At 46.9% G+C, this 17,707-nt stretch overlaps 5 protein-coding genes across 5 annotated transcripts, besides 12 other annotated features; all 5 read left to right on the top strand.

The window, feature by feature from the left end:
• Positions 1 to 17,707: part of a sequence feature (sequence corresponds to BAC RPCI93-28C22) that runs on past both edges of the window.
• Tb927.3.3730 (ABC transporter, putative) lies at positions 1,806 to 7,343 on the top strand (the record flags this gene model as incomplete). Its single annotated transcript, XM_838872.1, has 1 exon — positions 1,806 to 7,343. One exon carries the CDS (start codon positions 1,806 to 1,808, stop codon positions 7,341 to 7,343), a length of 5,538 nt encoding a protein of 1,845 aa, XP_843965.1.
• Positions 7,660 to 7,681: a sequence feature (AT_rich).
• Tb927.3.3740 (hypothetical protein, conserved) lies at positions 8,369 to 10,234 on the top strand (the record flags this gene model as incomplete). The annotated part of the gene is made up of 1 exon (XM_838873.1): positions 8,369 to 10,234. One exon carries the CDS (start codon positions 8,369 to 8,371, stop codon positions 10,232 to 10,234), a length of 1,866 nt encoding a protein of 621 aa, XP_843966.1.
• Positions 10,900 to 10,921: a sequence feature (AT_rich).
• Positions 11,638 to 11,662: a sequence feature (AT_rich).
• Positions 11,682 to 11,720: a microsatellite.
• Tb927.3.3750 (hypothetical protein, conserved) lies at positions 11,737 to 12,267 on the top strand (the record flags this gene model as incomplete). The annotated part of the gene is made up of 1 exon (XM_838874.1): positions 11,737 to 12,267. The coding sequence occupies one exon, from the start codon at positions 11,737 to 11,739 to the stop codon at positions 12,265 to 12,267; it is 531 nt and encodes a 176-aa protein (XP_843967.1).
• Positions 12,326 to 12,391: a sequence feature (GA-rich).
• Positions 12,647 to 12,684: a microsatellite.
• Positions 13,042 to 13,141: a sequence feature (CT-rich).
• Positions 13,262 to 13,374: a sequence feature (GA-rich).
• Positions 13,530 to 13,598: a microsatellite.
• Positions 13,663 to 13,727: a sequence feature (T-rich).
• Positions 14,367 to 14,404: a microsatellite.
• On the top strand, positions 14,650 to 15,084 carry Tb927.3.3760 (tryparedoxin; the record flags this gene model as incomplete). The annotated part of the gene is made up of 1 exon (XM_838875.1): positions 14,650 to 15,084. The coding sequence occupies one exon, from the start codon at positions 14,650 to 14,652 to the stop codon at positions 15,082 to 15,084; it is 435 nt and encodes a 144-aa protein (XP_843968.1).
• Tb927.3.3770 (hypothetical protein, conserved) lies at positions 15,729 to 16,589 on the top strand (the record flags this gene model as incomplete). The annotated part of the gene is made up of 1 exon (XM_838876.1): positions 15,729 to 16,589. One exon carries the CDS (start codon positions 15,729 to 15,731, stop codon positions 16,587 to 16,589), a length of 861 nt encoding a protein of 286 aa, XP_843969.1.

Here is a 17,707-nt window from a genome sequence, read left to right on the forward strand (position 1 = left end):
TCGTTGTTGTTTGCGTGTCACCGTCATTTTTTCCCTTCTCCTCCCTTCATTTTTTTTTTGATGGCTGTAGACATTAATTTACTGAGGTACTCCGCCTTGTTATGATATGTTTGGGAGGATGGAGGGGGGCAGCATGTGGCTTACTCCGTTCAGTCAATCACTTTTCTTGGATATGTCTGATATAAAAATAAGTAAGTAAATATATATGTGTTTATTTGTAACTGTATTCGCTTGTGTTCGTGAATGCATCTGTTCTCCTCTTGCTTTGTTGTGTTATCTTCTGCTATTTCTCTTTTCTTCTTTTTGTTTCTTTCTCCGTCCCCCTCTATCATACTTCTCGTAACGGATAATATTATTAACCTCCTGATTTTCGCTGTCTCTTTTTGGCAGACAAATCGAGCATAATTATTTTTTCTTTTTGTTTTACTTTTGGTGTATCCAATCCGAAAGCATCTACACTAGTATTTGCTACGCGTTTATCCTTTACTATTTTACTTTTTCCCCCTAATTTATTGGGAGAACTGGCGCCACTGACGTGAGTTCTCCGCACCCCTTCACTTTAATTCAACTGCCACTTTATCGTTATTTTCTTACTAATATTAGTTTTAATATCCTTCAACTGACTAGAAGTTTCTGGTGGTCTTTTTAAAGTTTTGACTAATCTTGTTTTATTTCGTGTTGTTTAATTTTTTTTTGTTGCTTGCGCCACCGCTCGTTGGCAAACCCAATAGACAGTTATTGGAAGCTTTTATTTCTTACCAGAGGGGGGGGGGAAACAAAGAGAGAGCAGTGGTGTGGGAGTATAAAAATACGGAAAAAGTTAGGAAAAAATATTCTGAAGTAAGAAATTGAGGAAAGGAGGGAGAGGAGTAAAAATAAGAAAAAAAAGATTTTATTTTTGCTGTATTTTTGTTTTTAACAACCAAAAGGAAACGGAGGGTGAAACTAAAACCCCAAACAAAAAGGGCTAATATTTATAACTCTTTGCAGACTTCGGCTTTTCAGTCAGTTTACTCACAAGAAGAGCAAATACACGCGTGTGTGAAGGCTTTATAAGGCCCACTGGTGTGTCATCGTCAGCGATTGTCTTACTTAAGAAACACTTGACGTGTAGACATCGCAAGTAAAGTAGAAGGGGGAAAAAGTGGATTACGCCATTGACTTCCATCGTACTAATCAAAAGATTAAAGAATAAAAGAAAAGGAAACAATAGTAAAACAGAATAAGAACGAATACAGTGAACAAAGGGTGTGTGTGTTTGTGTGCGCCTGAGAACAATAGAGAGGCACAGCTGAAAGTTAGGCTACATAAAGTCATATCAAAATACGAAAAGAACGGAAAGCATAAAGTCACATAAACATAAAGCTAAGGAATAAGGGAGAGAAAAGCCAAAAAGAAAGAAAAAGGTTAATAGGCGCACAACCGTCATTTGACTGGTGCTGCAATCGCTTCAGAGGAGTTTCTAGAACAAGAATTAGTAGTGACGTGATATTTCTTACAGCGTAAAGGGAAATAAGGAAACAACAAAGGGGAAGAAGGCCGGGCAGGAGCCCAGCAGTTATTCGAACAAATAATAGGAAGGGTACCACCAAATAAAAACAACCAACCAACCAGTTCCCTCCTAAAAAGGCCACGCAACTCACTTTTTGTTTGTGCGTGGTGGCATAGTAAATACCTTTTTTTGTTTTATTTTAGTGCCTTGAGGCACGAGGAATTTTACCAACAGGAGGATTTGCAGAAAACTGTACGTAACCCTGCTGAAGTTGCAGTGAAGAGAGGTGAGTACTAAGGACGGAAGCAGGGAAATGGCATCGGCGTGGTGCATTCAGTTCAGGGCATTCCTGTGCAAGGTGCTCCTGCAACTCAAGTCAGCATTATTTACCACTATTTTTATGTTGCTACTTCCAACCCTCGTAATGCTTGTGCTGGTTGCAGGATACCGCTCAACCGCCATCATTCACGTGCCGGAAATGCAATATGATGAGAATCCTCTTATAAATTCTTCAAAGATTTTCGAGAACCACTTTTGCACGAATCGTGATGCCCCGTTTTCGTTTCGTAGGCGTTTGCCTGTTCCGATGTGCTACCCACCGTCGGAAGAGTTTGAGTGCCTTCCTTCCGTGCGTGGAGGTTCATTGTGTGTTCTCGATGCCACGTTGGCACGTGAGGCACTCGCGCAGCTGTTTGTAGCGGCTGGCCCCGTTGTTATTCCAACACTCGATGCCTATTTGGGACTGTCAGCGTTTGTGACACATGAGTTACGGCGCGAGAACCCGAGTCTGTTCGCCCGCTCCGCAAAAGAGGGCATGGGCCACTACGGTAAACTATTACTTGTGGATACGAAATCTGCCAATCATGGTGCTGCAGCGCGTTTCAGGACATTTTGTTCCAATGTAAGCGTTCTTTGCAATGAGGTGTTAGGCGATTTGCCCATTTTTGCATCTATGGCCGATGCCCGCCGGTATGCCATGGAGAACGATGGGGAGGTATGGGCTATTGCGGATATCACTGACGACCACCGGGGCGTTGGAAATTTCGTGGGGCGCGGGAATCACTTCACTATTAGCATGAATTACTCCGCAACCCCGTGGACGACGGAGGCGGCCATACCAACAACCAAAGCGATGGAGGAAGGTAACAATCTGCTGTACATCACTAGCGGGTTTCTTACTTTGCAGAACGCCATCCAACAATTTTATGTGCGGGAACGTTTGGGGGGTAGGCTTAATTCCTCCGCGATTTTTCAGTACACTAATCTGTATGGACCTACGACTGTGGCAATGCCGTCTCCACCGCAATTCAAAAGCACATTTTATAAGTGGGGACATTACATGCCCTTGCTCGCAATTATCGCTGCTCTTTTATCCGGCATGGTGTTTGCGCGTTTAATTGTGAATGAGAAAGCTCGAATGATTCGGGGGTGTATGGAAGTAATGGGACTTCGGTGGTCCGCTATGGCATTGGGGTGGCTCATCATTGCGTTCTTGATGGACTTCATTGCTGTATGTGTGCCCGTCTTATTGGTAGGGTTCACCTTTTTCCACTACGTGAACTTGGCAGTACTGTTCGTATTATACTGGAGTTTCTTGTGCCAAATAAGAGCGTTGTGCCTCTTCTTGAGTACCTTTTTCACGAAGCCACGGTACGTGAAATTGGCTATATGTGTTGTTACAGTGTGTTGCATCATGTCGTACTATCGCACACCGGAAAGTTACCATGCACCAAAGGTGAAGTTCATGAGTCTACTCCCTTGTGTCGGCTACCTTGCGTCATTTGACCAGCTGATCCAGCATGCGAGCACGAGCCAAAAGTTCCATTGGAGGGATACCGTTGAAGGGTGCAACTCTGTGGCACTTCTTGTTGGTATGACATGGGTTTCCACGTTCATTATGTTGGTACTGTGGAGTTACTTGGACCAAGTGCTTCCTACTTCATCGTGCTGTCGTAAACACCCGCTTTTTTTCCTTCAGGCGTTTCGTCGCTTTCTGTGCCACCCTCGGGACGAAAACACAGATGTTATTTCCTTTCCATGGAGGGAACTGGGAAAGGATGAGATACCGCCGTCCATGAAGTCTGTGCTGGATCAGCATCCAGAGTGCCGGGATACAGAGAATCAGACGATAGCTGCGGTACTTTATGGGCTGTGTAAGCAGAAGAAAAGGCAGAACTGGTTCTGTTGGAAGCGCGGCTCTAGTGCAGGCATCTCATTCGGAACCAGCGGTAGTGCGGCTGTAGATGACGTTTCGTGCGCGCTCGAGTTCGGAAAGGTGAATATGCTTATTGGACCCAGCGGGTGCGGCAAGTCCACGCTCATAGGCATGGCTGTTGGTGCTGTGAGGCCCGATGCTGGTGCCGTCTACATTTGTGGCCACTCTACAGTAACTGAGCCCGAGAAGTGCCGCAGGAACATTGGATACTGCCCACAATCAGACGTTTTGTGGGAGGATCTTACTGTGGAGCAGCACCTTACCTTCTATGCTCGACTAAAGTGTGGCGGTGTTTGGGATGTGCGAGAGATTGTGAATGACATTATTGACACCCTAAATTTGGAGGCACAGTGGCTTACAAAGGCGCGGAATCTATCGAGGGGTCAGCGCCGTCGCTTATGCGTCGGTATTGCATTGATTGGTGACCCTGCCGTGCTATTTCTTGATGATCCAACGGCAGGGATGGACGTTAAGGGGCGAAGGGCGGTGTGTGAGGCGCTGAGCAAGGGGCGTGAAGGGCGTGCCGTGCTGATAGCCACCCACGAAATTGATGACGCGGAACGTATCGGGGATTACATCCACGTCATGCAGGGTTGTACTGTACGTGACTCGGGCTCGCCGCTCGTTTTAAAATCAAAGGCAAGTGCTGGGTACGTTTTAAAATGTGTCGTTAGCCCTGGCCTGACGATTGAAGAGGAGGATGACTGCATCAACCGACTTGTAGATTTCGTACGGGCTATTGCCCCTGGCGATTACGGCAGTCGTCCCGCGCGGGAGAGTCACGGTACGGTTTGTGGTGTTGGGCTCCTTGGTGTAGAGCGGCGGGGGCGTCAGGTTTCATTCCGCTTTCCGCTCGCCCTGCTCTCGTCTGAAGGCGTCTCCGTTGTTGGCGAAATAGAGGCTCGTCGCAGCGAGTTCCACCTGCAAAGTATTGGACTGAGCATCGCAACGCTACAGGATGTTTTGGATTACCTGACGGTTCAGCATCAACCAACGGCCGGTGCAAATGGAGACAGTGGGCTGTGTGGACTGTCGTTGGATGAAACGAATACGCCGCGCCGCGCTGGTGGCAATGGTTCCACTGTTTCCGTGGAATTTACCCCGTCTGGGACGATTCGAGACGATGAAAAGTTCTCTGCTACTTCCGGCCTCGGTCGAGCGGACACGAATGCCACACGAGACGGGGGGCTTCAGTGGACGTTCTTCTCGCATTTCGCTGCTCTTTTTGTGAAGCGGCTACATTCGGCGAAGTGGGATGCACAGCTCATGTTTTACTACATTGTGATGCCTCTCGCATTCGCTCTTCTTTCGCTTCCCGTTGGTAAGGTTAAGCCAACTGTTCAGCCAGCGTTAACACTCGACTCTTCAATGTACCGCGCCGGCCAGAAGTCTCCCAACTCTACTCTTGTTTGGACTTACTCCAGTGTTCTTGATGACGCGTTTGGTGTTGCAAAATCTGATCTGCGTAATGTTTTCGGGCCCTATTATACGCCGGTGATGGTTGAATGTCACAGAGCGGGTTGTACCGAAGCCTTGTCTGACGTTCTTTATCAGTACTTGAATGGTAACAACTCTCATGCCGATGTTGCTATCGCACTTACCGGTGCGATGTATGGGGTTGCCACTTCTGTAACGATGCACAACCTCTCTTCACCCCATGCAGCGGCCCAGTCCCTCAACATGCTGTACGATGTGGTGAACAATCAGCTATTTGGCGAAGGATCTTTTGTGACAGCACGTAATGAACCAATGCCAATGGGCCCGCACGAGGAGGAAATGTTTGCCGCGTTCCACCGCATTATTGCTGCTCTCTTTGTTATATTGGCCTTTATTCTCATTCCGGCTAACGTCGTTGGTCGTATTGTGAAGGAGGTGCAGTGTGGCGCGTATCATCTCCAATGTTTGGCTGGTGCTAATGCATTCTCCTTCTGGCTTAGTGCCATGCTCTTCGATTTCTTATGCTACGTTGTGGCTGAGATTCTCGTGTTGATCGTGTTGTTTGCGTCTGGGTGCGATGAACTCGTTGGCGATGGCCATACAATTCTTGCCGCACTAGCTCTTTTTACGATGTTCGGCCTTTGCCACATTCCGTTCTCCTACGTTCTGAGCTTTCTGTTCAAATCCTCACGAAGAGCGCAAAGCACCGTTCTTGTTGGGAGCCTCGTGCTTGGAATTATGTGGATTCTGATTGAGCCTTTGGCCGTTAAAAACAACCGTGTGGCAGGCATTGTTATGGGCGTGACAAGTTTTCTGCGCGTCACACCGTGCCTTGCTTTCAGTGAGGCCCTCATGGCTATGGTGTGTACGAGGTTGGCGAATATACGAAAGCCGCTGAGGGAGCGACCAAGTCTCTTCAGCCCGCTAGGTTACAGTAGGGGTGGTTTAACCGGTGGTACCGGAACGGGTCTCCTGTACATGGTAGGTACCTTTTTCGTTTGCCTGTTGTTATTTGCCCTACTAGAGCTGCTGAGGCGTCGGGGAGCGGTGTGTTGCCTCGGACCGTGCTCGGAAGGGGATGGTGATGGGAAGCTAAACGCTGCTGCGCATCGAGGCAACCGTAAGAGAATGAAGAGACGGGGAAAAGGCACCCCCGAAGATTGGTGCGCCAACGAAGAGATGACCTCTTACCGTAATGGGGAGTTGGAGGAGGGGCGGGGTGCCGCGGCAGTGGGCCTCTCACTTCAACACGTCACCAAGAGATACGCGGGAGTCTCCACTTTGGCCCTTCGAGACATTTCAATATCTGTGTACAAGGGGGAGACGCTGACGGTTTTGGGTCTTAATGATTCCGGTAAGTCAACAATTCTTTCTATCCTTGCAGGCAGGGTACCACCAACAACTGGGTTTGCTGGCGTCGGTGAAACCATCGTACGTCCCAACGCCGCCCAAAGTAAGGTTGGTTACTGCCCACAAAAAGATGCGCTGATGGACAACTTAACACCATATGATCATCTTCTCTTGTTCTCTAGGCTGCGTGGTAGCACTGAGGAGCAAATCCACAGTGAGGTACCGCGGCTTCTTTGCGTGTTGGGTTTGGAGGACGTGAAGAACTGCCTCGTGCGCACACTAACTCCGGCTCAGAAGAGGCGGTTGTCGCTCGCTGTAGCCTTCGTCGGTGGGACCACGTATCTTCTGCTGGATGAGCCAACCGCCGATATGGACTTCATGTCACGAAGGCAAGTTTTCGCTGCTGTACAGGGATTAGGCAGGGCAAAGTCCGTCATTCTTGCGTCACGCCACCTGGAGGAGATGGAGGTGCTTGTGGATCGTGCCGCTTTTATTGAGTACGGACGCTTGCGATACATTGGCACTCCTCAGGAATTGATGTCGCACTTTACCTGCGACGTCATGTACACTGTGAGGGTGGCGTTTGGCAACACTGTCGCCCCACAGCTGGACCCGCTGGGGGAAACCGTGCGAAACCTTTGTAAGTGCTTTGACAAGGCGCAGGGTTCGCGGGGTTGTCGCATAAAGAGTGTTGTTGGTCGCACCGTTACGCTGGCGGTGACCTGCGATCTCTTGTTTGTGTGCCAGCAAAGTGCCGCGATTAGTGAAGGGGCAATCCCCGGTCTATCGCCAGTGGTACAGGTGAGCGCCACACAACCGCAGTTGGACGACATCTTGTTGGATTTTTAACATAATTATGGACTGGTGTCCGTGAGAAAGGTGTAGGTTGTGCCGTTTCCCGTGTTTGCGTCTGGCGGAAGAGAGTGCTTGCGTGTTCCTTTTTGTTACTCACACACACCTCGTTCCCCCTTTTCATTCGAAGTGTGAGGTTGAATATGTGAAGAGGGAGGTGAAAAGGAGCAAGAAGGACAATTGTCTAACTGGCGCAAATTCAGGTAGACATCTCAGGAGTGAACAAATATGGGGTTCAAAGGCGCGCGCGCTGGGGGAGGGGAGGGAGCGGTTCCCACTTCCTAACACAATGAGACCAACGTACTTTTCTTACTTTATTATTATTAATTTATTTTCTTAGTCTTACGTAAGTCAAGGGCATCCAGTGGTTGTGCTGTATTTGTTGACTGCGCGAGTGTTTGAGTGGATGGAAGAGAGGAAAGAGGTGCTGGTTCGCTAATGAAGAGTTAGTGGAAGGGAAATATTGTAACATCGCGTTTTCATCTTGTTGTACACCTATTGGAGGAGATGCGAGTAAGCTTGTGGTAATATTTAAAAGAAAGTTATTCCAAGGAAGTTAAGTTATAAATTTATTTATTCGTGTATGTAGTTTCCTTTTCTATTTCCCTTATTCCTTTTAGCAGATCGAAGGAGTGCATACTGCAGTAGCACAGCATATAGAATTTTCTTCTCTGCCATTGTCTAATACTGCTATTTTTTTTTCTTTTGTTGGCTCATCTATTTTTAAATATTTTCCGTTAGTCCCCTTTCTTACTGCTGGTTAGTAGAGCTTTTGGGAGGTAGGTGTCCGGAGACATCTTCCACTCTTTCTTTCCTTTTCATTTTCCTTTGCTTCGCTCTCCACCATTTGTTTTCGCTTTCTTTTTCTTCACGTCCTTTCTTAGTTGTCTCATCAAACATCTGGTTGACAAGGTCTCGCCATAGCTGCAGTGAGGCGGTGAAGGACACAACAAAGGCAGTAGCAAAGGGCTGCGCCTCTCAACCTTCGCACAGCGCTCTCGGTTCTACAGAACTTGCAGAAAATGAGAAACATCTGGGTTTCTGTTCCCAACGGCCACGGACACGGACAAGGCGCAGCTGTCCCGGCCACGGATAATTCGTCGATATCTGCAGATTCCTCCCCGCCGTGTACCAAACGGATGCGGCGTTATATAGCTCCAACCAGCGTAGACCTGCAACGCTGCCGAAAGGAAGAGCCGATTCCGATGCCGATGCCAGCGCCGTCACCTTCGACTATGCTTTCAGCTAAACAGTGGCCCCAACACATGCTTCAGGGCCGCGTGCATGTGGCAGCGACCTGTGGGCAACCCACAGTGACCGTTGGCTCCAAGTTAATTCCGCCATTTTCCACAGCGACCGTAAGAGTTGGCGGGCCGACTTTCAGAGCTGGTGTTACTGTTAGTGCGCCTCTGCAGCCTGTCCCTTTTCAAGGGCATCAAAGCCAGGAGCCGCGAGGGAAACATTTGTGCGTGCGGATGTATCTCCCACAGTCGGATCCTCCTCTGCAGTCGTGGTGTGACGTGCACCCAAACCCATTAATAGGACTTCCAGGCCGAGTGACTAACGCACCCCCGATGGAGCGTGAGCCACCCAAATACTTCTGCGACCCGTGCCAGAAAGGGTACAACACACAAGAGCAGTATGACCGTCACATGAAGACTCACATTTGGTGCTCATTTCCCGGCTGCAAGTTCACCTGCCTGCGAAGCCGCGAGTGGAAGATGGAAGCGCACATTGAGACTCTCCACAATAGGCCCGACGCGCCTAATCTCAGTGATGTGGGGGCCTACCTGGCGCAGCGCAGGGGCCGTTTTCCCACCCAGGATTCCGTCAAGGCTAAAATGGAGGAGCTCTTCTATAAGGCTTCAAGGGGAGTTGTGCTCCCGGATGATCGTAGACGGTGGCTTCGTCAACATGGTATTTTGGTGGGGAAGCGCCCGCGAACAGGGGAGAGTTACATTGTAACTAGTGCGTCACGAAATGCAAAGAAAGTGGTTTGCTCCGAGTCAGAAGATGTAAAGGCCAATGAGGGACGTGCCGACACATCTGATGCACCGGAAACTCAACGGGTATGTGAAGAGGGATGTAGTGGTGCCAGTGACAGTTCTCAGTGCGACGGTAACCGTCTGCGTAATAAGGAGGATCCATCCGTTTCCGTTGGTCGAGGCGGTGAATGTGAGTCCGCCGACTGCACCGGGAGTGCGATTGAGCACCGTCAGCACAAACAGAAGGATCACAGTCGGCCAAGGAGGATTATACCCTGTGGTCCTAATGGTTCCCTTTCGAACGCTCAAAAGGTTCAACTTATACGCGAGCGTTACCGCGAGGCAAAAACTGTGCCACGGTTTTACGTATGTAGTTGCTGTGGCGAGAAGGGGCAGCATTGGGTAACTGACTGCCCAAAAAGGAGTGATCAAGTGTTTGAGCGGCGTATCGTATGGGGTGAGGAGCGACGGGACCCTCCGAAACCGAAACTCCGTGATGACAATATCGTACCAGCAATGACATCATGCAGTGAAGGGAATGCTGTTGTTGATGAGACCGCTGCCGGACCGAGTAGCGGTGATGTTGGGGTTACCAGCGATGTGGCTGAGCCTTGGGTTGAGGATGTGGGCCCTCCGCCTGAGCTGCCGGCTAGAAGGGCATGTAACGAAGAGGACAGCCGCGTGCCCAACAACGCCGCGGAGGGAAGAGGAGGTGCAACTCACAAGTGTGGCGTCAAAGAGGAGAGAAGGCAACGGGCGCAGCGCCGTGATCATCGACGTGTCCCGCCTCCGCCACCCACATTGTTTGAGCGGCTTACGGAGGATCGGAACTCGGTGGAACACGGGCTTCTTCTGCAGGCGATACGTTTTTTTGTGAAGAGTAATTTCTTTGAGCCTCGTTAAGGCGTGAGCGGTACCGTAGGCTCCCCTTTCATGTGTTCCCACTGACACATCATCTATGCCTGCATATGCATTTCTTTGTGGAGTGTAAAGTTTGAGAAAAAAGTATGCAATAATAAAAGGAAATGGGTGCGTGAGCGACTATGTGATGAGTTGCGGCGAAGTCCCCTTTTCCCTTTCTCTTTTTTTGTTCTTTTTTTTGTTCTCACGGTTGTTGAAGGGACTAATTTCTATACCTTTGTGTGTGTGTGTGTTTTCGTGCCGCTGGGAAGGGAACGAGTAAGATCAACGAAATAATAATAACACAAAAGTACTTTCGTCTGGCCCTTTTAATTCCTTATCTCCTTCTGCGTTTGCCACACTTTCCCAGTTCTTGTTTTTTTTTCGTGTTTTGTGGCTTCCATTGGGGTTTCTCAAGCGTATCGAGCGCATTGGATAGTGTTTGTTGAAATACCAGTGAGCTAACAACTGCAGTGGCGACGATAGTTGACGAGTGGTGCCGTGTTTGATGCCTTTCCTCATTTTTCCCTCATGTTGGGAAAGGGGATAATCTTAGTGCACATTTCATTCGCGTCGGTTCCCTAATTGTTCTCTCTTTTGTTATTTTCTTTTTAAATTGCAAATACTCTTTTTCTGCTTTTGGTGCAATATATGCTACTCCTCTCCACATTTTTTTAAAAAATAAAATATGCTTCGATTACCATAGGAACTGGGACAAGGTGGTGACATCGACGAGTAGCTGACGTAACATGTCCTCCTTTCATTCCATTATGTTCGCACATTTACACATGTGAATATCAATGACATGAAAATAGGAGAGTGTGGGGGGAATGATCTATAAGGAAAGGAAGGGGAAAAGCATTTCTGAGCGGGGTGTTACGCTTCTGATTTCCCTTTTGTTTTGTTTCTTTTCCGATACTCCCTCATTCGGAAGGCAAAAGAAAAATAGAAAAAAAATAGGGTCGCACAGAAATTAACGATGGCCATTCAACATTACCTCAGGGAAATGCACGGGGAACACTGGGACACAATAAAAAAACAAGACAAAAACAAAAAACAAATGCCGACGGGGATGACATCGCCAGCGGGAAGAGGAAGGTCGGGGTGCAGCATTGTTTTTTTTTCTTCTGTGTTAGCGCTTTCTCTCTTTCTCTTTATTTTTTTTCGCTTTGAAACTCTTCGCTAATATGGAGCTGTAAGTTTTACACATGGGTTTCTTTTGATTAATCATCTTTTGTGTGTAAACCACCATTTTGTGCTTTCCCCCCCTTTCCCATTCTTGGCGCTAAACACTGTTAATTGCCTCATTTGTTTCTTCCTCTTTTCCCCCTGCTTTTGTTTCTTTTCCCACCACCTGTTTCATAAATTAGAGACTTGAAGGGAGCACCAAAGTACGAACAGAAGTGTTTATTTTTTTTAATTTTTTTTTTTCGTTTTGCGAGTGAAGAGAAAAGAAGGAAAGAAAGAAAGAACGAAAAAAAAAAGAAAGCAAAACCAAGAGGAATATGTCGACTCAACTTATTTCCGGTGGTGAAGATGGGAGCCACTCCCAACTGATGGATTTGGTTCTAACGAATTGCAGCCGACCTCAAAGCCGCGCCTCCGACAATAAACAATCCACAGATGGTGTTGTACGTCTCACATCATATGTGGATTTACCCAATCGTGACACGCTTCTGCCACCAATTGCAGAACCCAAAGGTGGTGTACCCGAAACTTCAGAGACACTTTTCCCTCGCCGTCTTGGATTTGATATGATTGGCGTCAGCAGCGTTTCGGAGGAGATGTTACGCGACCTTTACGAAGTGTTTGATGTGCATCAAAGCGGTGGTGTTGAGCGCGGTGTTTTGCGGGAGATGATGCGCAGCGGCTTTTCACATTTTGGTGCGCCATGCAGTGATCGGGATCTCGATCGCTTTTTTGAGAATGTGACGCCGTTTCGTGTCCGCCGCCGCCGCACTCCAAAGGAAGGAGAGGTGGATGTTGTGCCTTTTAATGAATTCTGCGTGGCTTTTCTTTCGTGGCTGCGTCGGTAATTACCATATATTTGCTGTCTAATAAAACAACGAGTGAAAAGGGACGGAAATCAGAATTGAAAAGAAAAAAGAAAAGAGAAGAGAAAATAAAAATGAAAGAAAGGGAGAAAGTAAACGAAAAAGAGGATAGTGATGTGGAGAGTCCAAACTCTGCACTCGGCTCTTTGTGTCGTTGTTTGTACGAATTCCGTATTGGAGAAAGCAAATGGTGGCAATTAGTGGCAAACAGACAAACAAACAAACGAGCAGGAAAAATAAAGAGAAGAGTGAAGGGCATTTGGGCGAGTTGAAAACATGTTGACTTCATTAGCGGAAGCTAATGACGTGCAATTCTCAAACGCATTTTTAAATGTGCTTGACGTTTGACATACGCACAAACATATATATATATATATATATATGTTTATGTATATGTATTTTTAATATATCTTTCTAATTTCTTCTTTTCTTCAGCGCATATATGTATATAATACATGTGTCTACGTGTGTTCGGCGCGGGCTCGAATTGACCCAACGAAAGCAACGGGGAAAAATGGGGGAAAAGCAATTGAAAAAGAAAGTAGGGAGGAAACGAAGCAGACAATGAAAAGAAGGAAAACAAAATAAAGCCAACGAAAAAAGGAAGAGAGGTGAACATGAGGGGATTTCATGGTGGGGAGGGGGAAAAAAGGAATACGCGGCGTAACACCTTCTCTATGAGATCTGCAACGGCAAAAAAAAAAAAGAAATGGCGCGGAAAAAAAGAAGGGACTGTGACGGATTTGAGTCGTTCGGTTTATTCCTCTATTTTTTTTCTCTCCTCTTCTTATTTTGTTTAAAGTCTCTTTCTCTCTCTTACTCTCTCTTACTCCTCTCTTCCCCTCTTATTCTTTTTTGTTTTTTTACTTTATATATATTTTCTTGTATCGCATCTCCGCATTTCAAAGAGGGTGGAGATGAGCATTTTTTCAGTGATAAACGGAAATAAACGAGGATTATGAACACGGATGATTACAACAAGAGAATAATAAAGAAAACAGTACGTACCAAAAAGAAAAAAAACAAAAGGCAAAGAGTTGAAAGGAAGAGGAAAGGAGCAGGGATGAGCGGGGAAGGAAAGGAAAAGAAGAAGAGAAGTGCACTCATTTGTTGTTAAATTCTTTTAGGCACGAACTGAGCTGATGTTCGGTTTTTTTTTCTACTTTTACATGTTTGTTTCAACATTTTGTTTCGATTTTGACTTATAAGTAATTATGTATTTGTGAAGGTTTAGTTGGGCGTGATACGTAAATAAATAAATATATATATATTCGTTTATGTATATATGTATGCGTGTACACGTTTATGTGTGTGCACGTAACGCAACAAGTAAAGGAAAAGGGTTGCATTTCATGCGGCTCTCCGGGGGTTCCCCCATTTTCCTTCTTTCTTTCCTCTTGTATTTTTTATTTGTTTTTTTCTCTTTTTTTTTCTTTCTCTTTATACCCTCTACTTCATTTCTTTATTTTTATTTATTTACCTATTTTATTTTTACTTTTTCCAGCCGTATTGTCCGTGCGTCCAAGTCACTTTTCGTTCGGTTCCTGCATCACTGCTTGTGTTATTTCATGAGTGTCTGTTTCTGTTTTCATCCTGTTTAGTATCATACACTAACCAAATATTTTCTTTCTCATATTTTCATGTATCTATGCATATTCCTACATATATGTCAGCTGCTGGTGGCAACGGGTGGAAGTACCGAAGACAAATTATGTATCAGAAGTTGTAGTAATGTGAAAAAAAAACAATGATTAGGTAAACACATATCAAAGGAAAAGCGTGTGTGCATGTGCTTCACAAACCGTCGCATTTGTGATGATCGCAATTACGCATCACCTCCCCTCTCTACTCAAGCACTTCTTAAGGAGATTTTTTTTTTGTGAGGTTTTCACAAAATGCTACTGCGAGAGTTACCGTTGTGCCGCTGCTGTTGTGCAACCTGTCGATATTGCAGCTTTAAATTATACCGTCACATGTGCAAAAATAAACCGGGCATACGCATGGGAAGGTTATATGCACTTGGTGGAATGCAACGTGACCGAAGGCTCAAAGCTTTCGTAAATGAAACCATTATCGGTGCGTATATAATTGTATACATATATATATATATATATACATACGTGTGTACGAGAGGTGTGTGTGTATCAGTGTGACGAGAGGAATCACTTGCTTCATAGCTATGGTAGCAAGGTGGTGTGTTTGCAACAGCTGCTACTGTTACTGCTCATGTGACCCGTGTGTTCACCTTTACCCTCTCTTTCATTACTCCTTGTTATCTTTCCTATATGAACCACGAGGTTCAAGACAAGCGCACTGCTAAACCGAAAGAACAAACAAGACATTCAACTCATATTGTAATTGACGATGTCTGGCCTCACTAAGTATCTTCCTGGCGCAACCAACCTGCTGTCCAAGTCGGGTGAAGTTTCACTGGGATCCCTCGTTGGGAAAACTGTGTTTCTTTACTTTTCTGCCTCCTGGTGCCCCCCATGCCGGGGTTTTACACCGGTCCTCGCCGAGTTCTACGAGAAGCATCATGTGGCGAAAAACTTCGAAGTCGTGCTGATTTCCTGGGATGAAAACGAGAGCGACTTCCATGATTACTACGGCAAGATGCCATGGCTCGCTCTCCCATTTGACCAACGCTCGACAGTTTCGGAATTGGGCAAGACATTTGGCGTGGAATCCATTCCGACTCTTATCACAATCAATGCTGATACCGGTGCCATCATTGGCACTCAGGCCCGTACCCGTGTCATTGAGGATCCCGATGGTGCCAACTTTCCGTGGCCCAACTGAGATGCCATGCTGTCTGTGAAGGAAGTGATAAGTATTGATGAAGTACGGTATGGTGTGGGGCATCTGGTGTGGAAGCACTAGTTATTCGGGAGCAAGAAAATAAGTAAGTGAAAAGTACAGAGCGAACAGGAGGGAGGGAATGAAAGTGAAAATGCTACGGAACTGAGCAGTAAGCGAAAATGGAAAATATGCTTTTGTGCCAGGGGAACATTTGTCATGCGGTCCTGCGTGTGTTTTTGTCGGATATCTCGTCATCCATCTTGCGGAGTTTTGTTTATTGCTCTTTGTTTCGGGGTTGGATTCCTGTTGTGCAGGGGTCCTGTTCCTCACACTTTTGTCATTACATATGTTCTGACCGGCACGCGCCATAATCTTCTGTGGCGTGGTTTGAATCGGTGTGGGGATATGAGCAGGAGCGGTAAGATATTGAGATATGACGAAATATTGCCTTTACAAATGCTTTCCCACCAGTTTCTTGGTATAGCTGTGTGATTACATATCCTTTGCGTGTGGGATTGAATTTCACTACGGTCAGTGGAAGCACACGCGTAACTGTTTATTCGCCATCTCTTTCCCTTCCTTCTTCACGTGACGAAGTTGATTGATACAAGCAATAACAGGATTCAGAGAGCAGTTTTGTAACCATGAGTGCAACAGAGGCGGTTGTTGAGCCGAAGGCTCCCGATGTATGCACAGAAGCGAATGAGAGACCCCCCACGGAGAGTGGTGTGGCTGCTCCTGTGAAGCGCCTGTTCGACCTTCTTCAGGAAGACTCCAAGGAGCGTGTGGTTCGGTTGCTGACGGCCTTTCGTGAACTCACATTGCTGGAGCAGGAGTCACTGGCGCAGGAGATGGGCGTAACACTCCCAAAGGAGGAGAAATGGCGGGCACCGTGTCCTCTGATTGCACGGCAGCCGTCTGGTCCGTCGCTGGAAGTGCGGCGCCGGGATCCCAGTTATGTGGCATTGTGTCCGTCTGTATCTTCCGCCCTCCGTGAGTTAGGATCGAAAGAGGCTGCCCGTCGCCTCCCGGATGCGGACTTGCGGAAGTTGGTGGAGGGGGCTCTGGGAGAGGACGGCGTGTACTTGACGGTTCCCGAGTCTGATGGAGAAGGGTGTGCTGCTGCTTCCGAGCGGGTGGGAGTGGTGGATGACGGCAAGCCACCGCTGCTGGTGCGCAGCCGCTGTTATCAGGCGCTGCGGCTTGCACGCGATGAAGAGATCGAGACGGACGCTCAATACACAAGGCCAAGGGTGCTGAATGTCACTGGCATTCCATTGGAAGAAAGTGACGTGTGGGAATGGTTTAACTTGCTGGACGTAGCGCGGAACGGTACTGTGGGTGTGGATGCTTTCCTGACGAGTGTCCGTGAGCTTGATCGCGGGTTTGGAACAAGCAGCAAGGTACAGGAAGCGTTCGAGGATGAATCACGTTCCCTCTCGGTCGATGGGCAGCTCTCTTTTGATAAGTTCGCGTATTTGGTGACACGGTTCTCTAGGTACTAAGTGATGCTTGTCCGCATGTGAAATGGGAACGGTTGTCCGCAGAATGGATGGGACGGGCTGACAGTTTCCATATCTTCATGCCTTCTGTTAGTCTCACGCCCTGCTCAGCGCGCAATGTAAACTGCCGTTTTCTTTATTGTTTCCGAGTTGTCCGGAAGTAGTGAAGGCAACACGATGTATGTACGATATGGAAAGCGTGGGTAGAGTTTTTTATTTTTACACGTGTAGGAAGTGACACAGTATGGTGAGAGTTTCCAGCCGTGACATTACCGCCCTTTCTTTGGTGATGCATGTAAAGTTCCCTTTTGATTCATGTAGTTTAGGTGTGTGGGGCTGTGCAACGAGAAGTTATCTAACACGTAGTGTTGTAGCGTATTGTGGGTTTGCACACTGTTGGAAGTACTGTAAAATCTTTGTTTGTTTCCAATATCCTGTTTGTTAGTAATATTATTCTACTCTGAGCACTTCTTCGCAACTATTACCATTCAATTGATATGGCAGTCGTGGTGTCACAGCTTTATCTCGGTGTTTGTTCGTTTTTTTCATTTTTCCTTCGATTTCGCATACTGTATCTGTAATTCGGTTAAATGATTTTTTTGTAGATATGGTGTTTTTCTGCTGTCGGTAGCGATCGGGGACTGGTGGTTACACCGTTGATGGACTGTTCGTGGCATTATGTTGTCGATAACATAAAACTTCAGCAATAGCACCTGGCACCGCCACGACGTGCGGTGCAATCACCTTACACGCTTAGCTGGCCCAACTGGTCGCCGTAATTTTGGTGTGTGTGGATTTTTTAAATTTTCTTTTCTCGATATAGTCCTCTCTCAAATGCCACAAAGGTGCTAACCACATGGTAGTGGTGGCTCCCTACTTCTCTTATGTTCATGCGAGTGGATGGTGTGCTGTTACAAGGGCTTGGACTGCGTGTGTACGTGTGTACGAGAGGTGTGTGTGTATCAGTGTGACGAGAGGAATCACTTGCTTCATAGCTATGGTAGCAAGGTGGTGTGTTTGCAACAGCTGCTACTGTTACTGCTCATGTGACCCGTGTGTTCACCTTTACCCTCTCTTTCATTACTCCTTGTTATCTTTCCTATATGAACCACGAGGTTCAA

Source organism: Trypanosoma brucei, chromosome 3 (genome assembly GCF_000002445.2).
Source record: "Trypanosoma brucei brucei TREU927 chromosome 3, complete sequence".
NCBI lineage: Eukaryota > Euglenozoa > Kinetoplastea > Trypanosomatida > Trypanosomatidae > Trypanosoma > Trypanosoma brucei.